General features: G+C 30.5%; 1 protein-coding gene across 2 annotated transcripts in view; it reads right to left on the reverse strand.

Annotated features, from left to right (window-relative positions):
- LOC142325464 (uncharacterized protein C2orf42) overlaps positions 1 to 14,424 on the reverse strand; it is a 79,394-nt gene extending 64,970 nt beyond the window's left edge. Inside the window, exons 1-3 of one of the 2 annotated variants that reach the window (XM_075367273.1) lie at positions 14,324 to 14,424; positions 5,337 to 5,566; positions 1,430 to 1,603 (exon numbers count right to left, since the gene is read on the reverse strand). In XM_075367273.1, coding sequence (XP_075223388.1) covers positions 1,430 to 1,603; positions 5,337 to 5,549 — 387 coding nt within the window. In that variant the 5' untranslated portion in view covers positions 5,550 to 5,566; positions 14,324 to 14,424. Of the gene's footprint in view, positions 1 to 1,429; positions 1,604 to 5,336; positions 5,567 to 14,279 lie in introns of both variants that reach the window. The other variant, XM_075367263.1, reaches the window with a different exon arrangement.
- Between the last annotated feature and the right edge of the window lie 306 nt (positions 14,425 to 14,730).

The raw sequence follows: 14,730 nt of genomic DNA on the forward strand, positions 1-14,730 counted from the left end.
TTGGATATTTCAATAGTTTAGGAATTTTTAAGCTAAATTTAAACTTTCTACTGAGATTCCTTGGAGCAAAAACAATCATTGTTATTATAGTAAAGTATTACAAATGCTGTTTAAAATTTTTTGCAAGTACTGTTTATTTTTCAATTAATAATTTTATTTATTATAATTAATTTTTTCAATTTATATTTTTTTCAAAGTAACTACTGATGATGGTATTGTAACAACTGCAAACCTGGTTTAGATTTTAAGCAAAATTTTTATAACAGCTTTTGAGTATAATCACATCTTCTGACATCTTTTTGTCATGAGATATTGAAAATCTAGAAAAAACATATATATTTCTTCAGAGATAAAGAATAGAACACTTACTATAATAGAAACATGTAAGTTAATTCATGTAAACATTGCCAAAAACAAAAATGAAACTCCACAAATACCACACCGTCCTATACAAGGATAAATAGAAACATCCTTTTTCCATTAATGTTTCTATTTCAAATTCAACCTATTTCAGAGTACAAGAAACAACAAAAAAAGACATTGTTCTTTAAATTACAACATATTCTACACGAATACAATTTGGTAATTGTTTTCGATGACTTTAGGTATGAACACTCAAGCTAGAGAGCACAGCTATGGCAAACTAGCCTACTTTAGCACACTTGAACAGCATGGGTATGGAGCTGAAAGTGTTAGAAAAGATATTACAAAAGGAATATTTAAGAATATAACTGTGCAGTTCTATATAAATCAGAGGTTTGGGTAATATCAAAGCTCATGGTAAATATAAATAGAACAGCAAGAGATGGAAAAGGCTCTATGGGATTACTTTGAGGAACAGGATAAGGGATGAGAAAGTTAAATAGAAGATGCAAGTGACAGAATGCATTACAGATATGGTAAAGATGAGGCAGAAGCAGTGACAGGCAACTGATGAAAGGCTTTTCTTTAAAATAATAATTTGTCCTCAAAAGGGGAGGGAAAAGAGATTGCCACAGAATGCATTGGATCACTAAAGAAGTCAAATTTGTCATATAATGATGAACAGTAATTTACAAGTGGAAATTATGGGTATAGTCAGATGATGGTTGGATGCAAGAAATTACTATGAAACTTCATAATATTCACCGTAAAGTAAAGAAAGTTCAACACATTCACTAATGAGGAACTGAACAATGCTCTTATATTCTCAAAATATGAACAGTAACATTGATAGTTCTTATATTTTTATAATGGCTCTTGTTTGTCTACAAGAATGATATTGTTCATTATACATCCATAATGGTCACATGGTTTTATAACCTTCCTTAAAAGGCCTGATATAGGATGCTTACTATTTAATGAGAATAGGTATGGCTGGTTATACCATAATAATTAATTATGTAATATTACTTAATATTTATATAATAAATGTTTAAATAATACTAACATGACATCTAAGTATTTTGGTAGTGAATGTACGTTGGCAAGTTTCAACAAAGCATAATGCAGTTGTTTGTGTAATAAGAGCAGCCTCAGCATCAATTACATTTGGTTGAATAACTGGTAGTTGAACAAATCCTCTATAGTCAGGTCCTTTATCTCTTATTCTAACTGAAAATATCTGAAAAGAAAAAGTAAGACACATCAAAAATGAATAATCAAAAAACATTAATTTATAAAAATAAACAAACTCTCCCTCCATAAATCATATCTGGTTAATTTGAAATCTTGCTATTTAAAAATTAACCTTATTCCTTTAAAAAATCCGTCTTAATTTATATTTAATTAGGAGGATAATTTGAAATGTTTCAGATCCTTGTGATAATTTTGTTTTTTTAATAAACATTTTTGTGCAGAATCTTTGGTAATATTAAGCAGTGATAAACATTCGTGTGATACAGTATAGTTAAGTGTACAGCATTTCAAATCACATGCTTGCAATTAATTAGCTTTTGAAGTGTTCAATCATTCTGACATCTGGTCAATATGAAGATACAATCTGTTTCCCCATAGCAAACAAATCTTTACCGTGCCTACTATTGCTATATACTTTGCATTTGTGGATTTACCGTGCATTAAATTAGACCTAAGTATGCCTCCTACATAGAGTACATGTTTTTAATATTTTGCTTTATACTTTTAAATATAATTTCATTTGCATTGATAATTTTCTCATTTTTTAACCTGTGTTAAAAATTACTATAACTTACAGTATTTTATTTAGTTGAATTTAATTTTGTTTTTTTTCATATTTTGATCCCCATGTTTTCCTTTATAATGAATACAGATTGCAAAAATAAATCATTAACCGTTAGAAATAAAATTAAAATTATAAAAAAAGGTATAAAAACAAAAGAGATCACTTTTGAATTTGGAACCCCCATCTAGTACTTTACCAACAATAATTTTAAAAAAATTCAAATACAATTCTTTCTCCAGAGTATTCTGGAATGTGGACCATAAAAGGAAAAGACCACTTGAATACATGTGAATATGTAGATACTGACAAAATGAATAATATATGTTAATGTGGTTTGTAGAGATAATAAATAATGTTAGTTTAGGAGACCAAATTGTCAGTGAGAAACCGCAGATTTTTGCCGAGACGTTAGGGCACAAAGGATTTAAAGTAACAACTACTAACCAGAAAAATTTGATTGAAACTGCATTTTGCAACAAGAACTACATAATTATCAATAATAGTAGAGCTGAGTCAATAGGGATTAAACCTCAAAAAAATTTACTACAGCAAATTAATTATTGGAATGGGGTCGAAAAAATATGTAGAATAAAAGCGTTCTCTAGTAAACATGAGCAATTAACTATTTAATTTTATTAATTAACAAATTAAGGAAACATTTTTAGTTTTTACCAATAGCAGCTTTATTTTTACATTTAAAAATAATTAGTATGTATTATTGCATCATTCATACCTAATTCACAATGGCTCAGCCAAGATCTAACTACAGATTAGAATGAGGAATAGCTTTTAAGTCAAAGGAAATGAATAATAATGAAAATTTAAACAAAATAACGAAAATCCAGAAATGTTATCATGTAGCTGACATTTATACCATGTTGCCCATATACAAAACGTTATAATAAAATCAAATAAACTGGGAAAAAATTAAAATTACAGTACACCTAGAAAATATTGTAAAAGATTAAAAAACAACATCAACACTGATAACTTTCAGAGATGTTAGTAGAGAAATAATGTATTTATTTTTCATATTCAGCATAAAACATTGCTGACATTAAATGAAGTTATTAGCAATTTAGCAGTTTTAAAAGCCAAATGAGTATCCCTTTATTGTGGTTAAAGCGTCCAGGTTCCACGAAGCTTAAGATATTTGAACCAGTATCTAAAAACAAAACCACTGAAGGAGGAAGTTGAACTATTTAACCTTCTTTCTTCTCCTGTCCGGGAATTACTGTTCAGATATTACTTCAGAGGATGAATGAGGATATGTATAAGTGTAAATGAAGTGTAGTCTTGTACAGTCTCATTTCGACCATTCCTGACATGTGTGGTTAATTGAAACCCAACCATCGAAGAACACCGGTATCCACAATCTAGTATTCAAATCCGTATAAAATTAACTGCCTGATGTAACTGATGATATAGTAATTCTAGCTGAAAGTAAAAAAGATTTAGAAGAAACAATGAACGGTATATGGATGAAGTCCTATGCAAGAACTACTGCATGAAAATAAACAAGAATAAAACGAAAGCAATGAAATGTAGTAGAAATAATGTAGATAGACCACTGAATATTAAAATAGGAAGAGAAAATATTACAGAGGTAGAAGAATTGTGTTATTTGGGAAGTAGAATTACTAAAGATAGACAAAGTAGGAGTGATATAAAATGCCGATCTGCACAAGCAAAATGAGCTTTCAGTCAGAGATATAATTGATTACATCAAAAATTAATTTAAACATCAGAAAGTATATTTATTTTTGAAAGTATATGTTTGGAGTGTAGCTTTATATGGAAGTGAAACTTAGACAATCGGGAGTACCTGAGAAGAAAAGATTAGAAGCTTTTGAAATGTGGTGCTATAAGAGAATGTTAAAAATCAGATAGCTGGATAAAGTGACAAATAAAGAGGTGTAGCAGCAAATTGATGAAGAAAGAAGCATTTGGAAAAATATAAATAAAAGAATAGTCAGACTTATAGTCTACATATTAAGGCATCCTGGAATAGTCGCTTTGATATTGGAGGGACAGGTAGATAGATGGAAAAAATTGTGCAGGCAGGCAACATTTGGAATATGTAAAACAACTTGTTATGGATGTAGGATATAGGGAGTATACTGAAATGAGATGACCGGTACTGGATAGGGAATCTTGGAGAGCTGCATCAAACCAGTCAAATGACTTAAGACAAAAGAAAAGTTGGAGGCTTTCACAAAATAGTAGTTTCATTTATAATATATTCTGTTGAGAAATAATTCTTTATTACAATATTTCTGAAGTAAAATTAATACATAAGTTTAAAAAACAGTGATATTCATCAAATAGTGATGATACATGTAACCTTCACACCAGCCCACAACTTCTACACTGCAGTTCTGTAATGAGTTGTTTGAGTTAGATTTATATTAATTAACTGGTTAAAAGTTTTTATACCACTTGAAATGAAACTGAAAATGGTTTGGGTTGGAATGAAAGGAATAGTGAAAATTCTAATTTTGCCAAAAGGAAGGAATAATTGATCAGACTTATTTTTTTATGAAAATCACACTGGCTTTCTTCAGTTCTATCAAAATATTTTTTAGGAATGATAGCATACTTATCAACCTTCCAAATACTAACACTTTTTACTCAAACAATTACACAAAATTTGAGATGGTAAAATGTTGCTCCATTTAAATGAGCGACTTCAAATGTTCAAATAGAAAAGGTTTTAAAAAATAATGAATGGCTAGAAAAATCATCAAATACAATTTACCAGTCCCTTAGTTTAGACTTTCTTACACTTTCAATGAGAAATTTATTTTTTAAAACAAGTTTTATTTTAGACAAGAAACAAATTATTTTATGATGAAGGGTGTCAAGAACTTTTGGGAATGCCGCTAAAATCTTGTCATTTATTGTGATTTTTATGATCTTGCCGAAAACTGGATAATATACATTTTCTTCAATAATAAAATTCTGTATTTACCCGTTCACAAAATCAAACTAAACACATAATTTTTTATTTTATGTCAAGTGGCAAAAACAACAGCTTCACATTCAGAACAATGTAGTGTAATTAATGTACATGAATATATATATATATCTGTAAAGTATACCAATATTACAATCAAAAAATGAAGGTAATAACATTTAATTCTAAATAACTAACCTGTGTACTATTTCCAGTAATTAGTTTACAAACTTCTGTTGTTTGTTTTCGTTTTTCTCCTGCCTCCTTGAATACAACATCACATGCTTTGTTTTTACAACTAAGACCTCTAGTTCCATTATAAGTACCACACTTTGGGCACTTCTTTACACCTCTAAGAGTAGATTTGCCTAAATCAGCCAACAAAGCTTTTAGTTTTTCGTCATTAGGCATTCTGATGAAATATATTACTGAAAATAGAAAAAGAAAATTAAATATATGTATTATTAAGGCTAAATGAATAAATTTTGTGAGTGGGTTTCTTGAATTGCTTTAATTAGATGTTAATGATACAAAACTATCAATATCAGAATAAACTGTTTAATGTATGGATTTATAGAATTCACTTTGTACAAATTCAAAACTGCAACTTGTGCAACCATATCTGTGAGGACATCTTGAATTGGAAGAAGCAGAAAATTTAACATTTTAAAAACTAGATATTTTCAGAAATATTTCACAGAAAATAAATAAATTAAAAAATTGATAATGCTAAAACACAAGAAACAACAGAAATACCACCACAATAACATGCAACCAAATTTTAATAAAAAATCTCTCCTCACAGGTAAACTATAATGACTGGGTTCTGGACTGAAATTCCTTTCTAATGAAGCATTCTTAGTTTGAGTTTATGTAACTAACTTTTCTGGCATTTTAACTATTAAAAAATCAAATTTCCCTGAGTGGATCCACCACTACTTTGCAGATCTTCACTACCTAGATTGAAATTAAAAAATTTACTGTTTAAAATGAAATCCATATGCTGTCATAATTCTGTCTCTACACAACAATTCTGTCTGAACTGCTGTCCTGCAATATGATCTATGCTCAGATACAACGTAGTTAATTTGATCTTCGGCTCAACTGCTACCTCCAGTATACAAGCAAATTACAATAATTACTAGTGCGTCAGTTTGCAAGCTTAAGCTTCTATATAGTCACAGTTGGAATATAAATCATATCCAATTCAACCTCCCCTTACACTGTAAACTAACCTTTTTGATTACTGTTTAAGCCTGCATAAGGCAAACTTGTTATTTTTTTAGTTTTTTGGACTGACGAATTAACTTATCATAGCAGCTTACAAAGAAGCTTGTATGTGGGGATATGAAAAATGCTAAGCCTGATCTGGATTTGAACCCAGTATCTCTGGATGAAAGACACTACCACGCCACAACAGAGATCAGCAGAAAATGTTATAATATCATTACAAAAATGTTCAATTTATATATTATTTTATAAATATCGGAGAAAATATATTTTTTGTACTGCTTTGTAATTATTTTTTCTTTACTTTTTTATGTATTTTATTTTTACTATCTTCAATGCAACTGATAATTAGGAGTGTTGTAGCAATCTAAATATGTACATTCAATTTCTGATTTAGATTTTATGAAAATGGTTCTAGATCATGTTTTTAGTTCTTAATATTGTAATTAATAAAAAATAATAAATACATACTTAAATATAAAGTTTAACTGAGATTAATAAAAAGTCACAATACTTTTGTAGAAGTGTACTCCCTTGCCCAAATCAGCTAGATGATGATATGTTATTACCATCATTCATAAAAGCAGTTTATACTGCTGTTAAAAATAATCTGACTGAATAGACTGAATTGAAAAGCCCACACACAAAATTTTCATTTTATTAATGTAAATGTCAACAATAATTTACTGCCTGAAATTTTATGTTAATTGCAAGATACACCAGATTTTCATAATGAGAACAGTCAAAGAGAGCCCAGACATACCATATTCAGCATGATTTTAGTTTTTACTCACTCCTAATATAGAAATTTTGAAAAAAATATGCTAAGAACAACAGAATATCTATTTCCATAATTTGAATATAGAAATTAATTTCATTTATATTTAATGAAGGGCCCAATATTTAATGAATACCCAATAAATTCTTGATATCAAAGTATCTCAAATAAAGTTATGAATTGTCAATGTTTGTTTGCAACCTATTACCAGTCAACTATCACACTAGTCACATTGAACTGTCTCCCACATTAATAGTTATAAACTATACTCTACAAATTTTTCCAACAGTGTTAACATGTGCATTTTGTCAAAAAGTGAGTCATTTATGTATGTTGCTACAAAAATAAAAAAAATTTAACAAATTTATGAGCTATTACTATTTTAACAATACTCTCAACTTAGCTTTAAAATACAGATGATATTTTTCATTTCAAAATGTCTTTACTAGAAAACTACCATGCTACACAAGAGTTCACTAACAACAAAAAATCAAGTAAAGAAAAGCGTTAAGCTCTTGATTGTGCAAATACATATGACAGTTACCAACTGAAAATTATTAAATTTAGAAAATCCAAATGACCACAGGTTCAAAAATATATTATGGGACCTAGAAAAACAAACCCTACCTTAAGTATTTATGCTAAACAAACTTAACTGAATCCAGCTTATTTCCCCCCAATATAACAAATTTTCTGATTTTTGAGCCAGGCATAATTATTCAATAAAAATTGGGAATTTATTGTAAAAAAAATTAAATTTTAAAATGTGTGGTAATTTTATTATTTCCTAGGAAATTCTATCTTTTGGTGAATAAGCTGTTAACTTGGGTTTGAGGTAGAAGAGCTAAATAATTTTATCTCCCATCCGATTACTACCACAAAAATCTCTGCTAGTTGTATACTTTTCTAAATGTATTAAAACTTAGTTGTTTCAACTTTTGTGCATATTAGTTTTAGAATCTTAAGTTCTAAAATTGTAGAAAAATCTAATAAATTGAAAAATAATAATATTAACATGCTCCAATGAAAAATTTAATAACTTTCTTAATACTTTTTAGAATTCCTTCTTATTAGGGAGCCTTTTGGTAACAATGAAACAATTTAAACATAAAAATGAATGAATTACTAAAGGAATTTTATAACAGAGCTTTATGGTAAACAATGTTTGTAAAATGTAAAGTTTTAATTTTTCTATTAAGTTCCAAAATTAACTGAAAAATCATGAATGGATTTAGACAAAAGCTGTTCACAATTTATGAATAAATTTTGAGAGAAGTTGTTCATAATTTTTATTAAATTATGTACTTTAATATTATAATACAAAATTTGTATTATGAAAAACTTTTAACTAAATCTGTTTATGATTTTTCAGTTAATAACAAAAACAGTTAATTAGAATACTATATAGTGACCATCTAATTCCAGTAATTAATGTTATTATTAGAATTGAAGTTGTAAAAATAAGCAAAACACACTTTTAAACCAGATTCTAAACAAATCCATGTAATTCAAAAGCAACTACCAATATTATCATCTGACACCAGGGTAAGAACTATGGTACTGGTCACTTCCTTCTTTTTCTGTTTAGCCTCTGGAACCATTGTAAGATATTACTCAGAAGATGAAGGAGAATGATTGTGTACGAGTGTAAATGAAGTGTAGTCTTGTACAGTCTCAGGTTGACCATTCCTGAGATGTGTGGTTAACTGAAACCCAACCACCAACGAACACCAGTATCCACGATCTAGTATTCAATTCTGTATAAAAGTAATGCCTTTACTAGGATTTGAACCTCAGAACTCACGACTTCAAAATCAGCTGATTTGGGATGAAGAGTAAACCACTAGACCAGCCCAGTGGGCTATGGTACTTACTAGTCACTAAAGATGGCCACAAGAACGCCTGAAAGCATTATGAAGAATTTTAAAACTTCCTTTCAGTAAACTTGATTTAGATTACACAGTTACTGAAAAAAGTGTATAGTAAATAAAACATAAAAATATGTTAAAGTAATGATGCATTTTAAAAAGGTTTTTATTAGACAAAATAGTTTTAATCATGATTTTAAAATAATTTTCCTCTTGTAAACAGAAAAATAGCACTACTGAAAATATCTTCTCACAAATAAGATTAAAATATTCTCTTTTTCCAAAAACAATATATATATACTGTCAATTAGATTTTAAGTAATAGAAAAAAACTAAATTTTCTGCATCTAAATTAATGTTTTTATAAATGTCCTCAGATAATTTTCATTAATGCTTTCAAAAATAAACAAACTATTAATTCATTTATTTATTATTTTTAACCCTGGTATCACTGTCTATTATTCCTAAAAGCTTAAGTAATTTTCAAGCATAATGAAGGCCTGCATTAAAAAACTTTCTATAAAAAAAATATGAAACACAATCACTATAAATGTTAAATTTATTTGCAAAACTCATTTTATTCATAAACTCAAACCATTTTATTTGTAAAAACTCTGAACAACATGCTAATGTAAAACAGTTATAGTGAATGTAAAATCTAAAGGCGGGTCCTCCCTTCACGTTACTTCTACTTACCTCCTCTAACCCATCCTATGAACCAGGTGCGGAACATGTGCTACTTTAGTTTTTTATTATTGTTTATTTTACCACATTCATTTATTTTTGCTATTATTTATTTATTTGAGCTACAACATAAATTATTTTGTATGAAATCATTTTACGTTTTACGTTTACAGAATATAATACGAATTAATGTTTTAATTAAATTAAAACATTTTAACTTTCATTTTGTAATCTACAAAATCTTTTAATTTCCCCAGAATTCCTATTCATACGTATGTTTTTTTTTTGGGCATAAGCATTGGATTCTGAAACCAAGAGAATCCATCTTTCTCTGGTGAAAAGTAACTAAAAATAAATAATAGGACTTCTGTTACAAGGGAGTAGTTTTTTATCCCAGGATGTCTAACCTGAAATTTGCTTTCAATATCAGCATCAACCTCTGGGGAAAACACCCTAATCCATACAGAATTATTTACAGGCCTAGCTGCAGGAACCTCTTCCATTTCACTATCACCTTCATCAGAATCTGATTCATAAAGTTCATCACAATCAGAATTAAAGTCTCCCGTATCACTGAATAAATCACAATCAAACATCATCACCAATTACGTCATCTATTTCACTCAAATAATTGTGAATGCCACTACAATTAGAAAACTCATTCTCTTTCAACACCTTTCCATCGAAAAAATAGAAACTCAGTAAACAGAATTCAAAACAAACACGTGTGTAAACTGTAATCAAAAAAATCCAGTTAAGATCAGCTGTGTGTCCATGGCCATTGTGATTTTGCGTGATAACTCTAGTTTCACTAGCTGTAACTTTTACATAATTCTCTTTTAAAAAATTGTAATTAATAGTTGTGAAATATTAGTTTTTTAATGGTATGTGATATATTAACATTTTTAGAGACATTAAGCAACAATATAATATCATAATCTAAGATTCTACATAATCCACCTCGACCGCGACTAGCAGTTGATGAAGTAGCTAATGCATTGCAATCGAGAGGGTTAACAGTTCCAGGGTTAAGCATTAATATGGACTTATCTTAATATAAGATTAATATTCTATTTTTTCTTTTAATTGTACAATTAATTAATTGTGTCCTGATGTTTCTCTAATCAATGTTTTCCTATGTCCTTGAAACATTCAGGTAAATGGCAAGGCAGTTACTTTTTTTATAAATGATATAGTACACCTACCTAATTAAAAAAAAAAAAAATAATTTTATATATATATATATATATTGTTATAACAACCAAATAGCACATCAACTTCTTCTGAATGGGAAGACCCAACATGCAAATTTTAAGCGGCAAAAGAGTACCATAATACCAACAACTAGTAGCATGTTCAACACTCCTTTCAGAATGCAAGAACTGGAGAAATGTGTGAGTGGATTGAAGATTGGGAAGGCCGCAGGAGAGGATGACATTTGTACAGAGCAAATAAAACGTTTCAGAGACATAACCAAGAGCTGGGTCCTTAAACTCCTTAACAACTGTGCTATTAAATACACTATTCTGAAACTATGGAGGAAATCCAAGATGGTCGCACTTCTCAAGCCAGGCAAAGCTCCTGAAGAACCCAGCATTTACAGACCTATATCACTTCTCAGTCACATGTACAAGCTATACGAGAGAATGATTCTGGAACGCATTCAACCAGTTATTGAACAAATACTTCTTCCTCAACAAGCTGGGTTTAGACCAGGCAAAAACTGTATAGGTCAAGTTTTAAAGCTGACAGAGCACATTGAACAGGGCTTTCAGGAGAAACTCATCACAGGCGTTGCATACGTCGACTTACGATACAGTAAACCACAGACTGCTTCTACAAAAAATACTTATATCAACAGGAGATCACCAACTAGCTAAAATAGTAGAATCATTACTACAGAACAGGCGTTTTTATGTTAGCTTCGAAGGAAAGAAAAGTCGCTGGAGAAACCAGAGGAATGGACTGCCTCAAGGCGGTGTGCTATCACCCTTACTTTTCAACCTGTATACCAACGATCAACCTATCTTCCCCGAGGCCGAGCATTTTCTGTATGCGGACGACCTTGCCTTGGCTGTTCAAGATCGAACTTTTCCAGAAGTTGAGAAGAGACTTACCGCAGCCCTAAACGGTTTAACTGTGTATTATAAAACTATCTTCTTAAAACCAAATCCAGCGAAAACAATTGTATGCGCGTACCATCTGAAAACCAGGGAAGCAAAAAGACGATTGAATGTTATATGGAACGATCAGCAGCTGGAACATTCAGAAGCGCCAAAGTACCTTGGAGTTATATTAGACAGATCACTTACATATAGGGCTCACTGTCAAACCACAATGTTGAAAGTAAATACGAGGAACAATCTCCTGAGGAAACTCCGAAGCAGTAAATGGGGTGCTAAGCCAACCATCCTGTCGACGACAGCTAGAGCTTTGTGCTATTCAACAGGCGAATATGCATGTCCTATGTGGAACAGATCAACACACACCAAAAAGGTTAATATAGCGCTGAACGAGACCTGTCGTTTAATAACGGGATGTATGAAACCCACTCCTATTGAAAAGTTGCACCGAGCGGCAGGCATGGAGGAACCTGGAATACGTCGAGCTGAAGCCGAGTACATTGAACGGTTCAGACAATCTTTCGATACACGACATACAATGTACCAGATGGAGCGACCACCCCCTCCGAGACTGAAATCGAGAAAGGGATTTTTTAACTCTACATCTATCGAGCCCCCTCCATGGTTCCCAAAAAGTGCTCCAACACCTCCAGGACATGACCTGGACTGGCAAACGTGGGTGACTTTAAACCGGCTTCGAACTGGGGTTGCACCAACCAGAGTTAACCGCGCTAGATGGCGTCAAATAGAGCCTAACGACCTGAACTGCGAGTGCGGTGAGATTCAGGACTCTGAACATCTCCTAAAATGCACTCTCTGCCCAACCAAATGCACACTAGAAGATCTGTGGCAAGGAAATGCTTCTGGTGTTTCGGTGGCACAATACTGGTCGCAAAGGTTTTAATGTCTCATCTCTCGGTCACGAAAAAGTAAAAGTAAGCATTTCTTTTGTAACTGTATTTGTCCATATTCCCCCCTGTGCTAATATCTCAAACACAAAAGTATAAAAACCGTTTACCATCAAGAATAATGCTTCTTACCTTATGCTTATTATTTTTTAACAGCGCTTTCAAGGTTTTCCCTCATCATCAAGTGATATTAAAAGATAATAAGCATAAGGTAAGAAACATTATTAAATTCTATACTTTTGGTGGTAAACGGTTTTTATACTTTTGTCTTAATATTTAAGCTTTGCACCACAGGCACAATCTGATGACTTCAAGGCATTTAAAAGATTGAAGCGTTAGGAAAATAAACAACCTTATAACATGTTTGGTAACAGAGAATAGATATTAAAATATTCAAATAATTCCACCTAGACTACAAGAATGAACATTTACCTGTGTTTTCTTTTTGGATAGAACTCCATACATTTGAAAATACGGGTAAAAAACATCACAATCTCAAATTAAATCTTAATCTACATCATGAGGTGGATCATTCAGAAACAGAATGTTACTAAGTCAATCTCTTACCATAATGATATATATTCAGTACAGAGATGACAGTTCATCACATGCAACTGAAAATTGTCCCAGAACGCCCAGCAAGAAGTAGATTGAAAATGTTACAAGACATTTTGGAATAATGACTAGTAAATCATAATGACTTAAGAACAATAAGCTGAATCAGTTTATACAACCTACTTTTGTTGCATTAACTAAGGCCTGATAGATTTTGGTTTTAAAAAGGGTTCTGTCTTTCGATACCAAATAAAATCTTGCATCTGATTCTCCTTGAAGATATACAGTCTAGTTTTAAGCAACATTTCATGCCTCATTACCTAAAACATCAATATGATTAGAAATCCAATGTAAGTAAAACTCACTTTCAAAGAAGCAAGCTTTCTGAAAAACTGTGACATCACTTGTAACAAATCAAAACATCTTAATGAAAATCAATGATAATGTAAAGGTCTGTGAAAACAACCTCAATTGCTGTTATTCAACAAACAGCAACAATATGCTTCTAAGATTTTGATTACAATTAAAACTAAATTTAACTGAAATTATTACAAACAACTGTTTGTTTATCAACAACCTTATCAATCTGTTATACATTTTAAGGCTCAATCATCGTTTTTATCATTAATGATTGTAGTAGGATCTGTATGAATCTTAAAACCATCACTACAATTTTTATAGTAACTGACATAGTTTGTGATATCAATGTTATCAAAAGATACATAAACATAAACCGCAATTCTGCTGTATACCATACTCAATGTAGCAGCATCGTTTAGGTTATGATCACAGCATAATTCACGAACTCACGCTCAAACTGACACATGTAAATACATAAACTGACACACTATATAATACATAAGCTAGAATGTAAAACGTAAGCTACATAACGTAAAAATTAGAACTTATCGACTCGCAGAGCACAAAACGAAAACAGTGACATTCTAAATTGATGATATTTTTATAAAACATCAGGTACATAAGCATTTACTTACGACCAAACAAGCCATTAAAAAAAGATAAGACGATAAAATCACACCATTGTAACTGTTGATAACAAATTTCTCCTATGTTAAATCAGGTTTTATAATTTTACTTTCCACAACACAAATCAAAAACCACAAGCGTAAATAAAACTTGTTTTCATACAGCTGATCTACCAAGGCCGTCAAAGCAGGTGATGCAACTTATAATGTACATTAATTTTTTTAAATAAAAATGTAATTACCATTTATATTAATTTTCTAAAAGTACTTATAGAATTATTCATTGTAAGACTAATATAGTTTTAATGATAATTAAACATTTTCTTTGAGAACTACTTTGTTTTAAAATTTTTAATTAATTAAAAATTAAAGATTCAAAGTTTTTATTATTAATAATAAAAATACCCTTCAATCCCCATTTATATTCACAAGAATACATTTTGCTGATTTTCACCCTACA

This window comes from Lycorma delicatula, chromosome 1, assembly GCF_047948215.1.
Source record: "Lycorma delicatula isolate Av1 chromosome 1, ASM4794821v1, whole genome shotgun sequence".
In the NCBI taxonomy this organism is placed as follows: domain Eukaryota; kingdom Metazoa; phylum Arthropoda; class Insecta; order Hemiptera; family Fulgoridae; genus Lycorma; species Lycorma delicatula.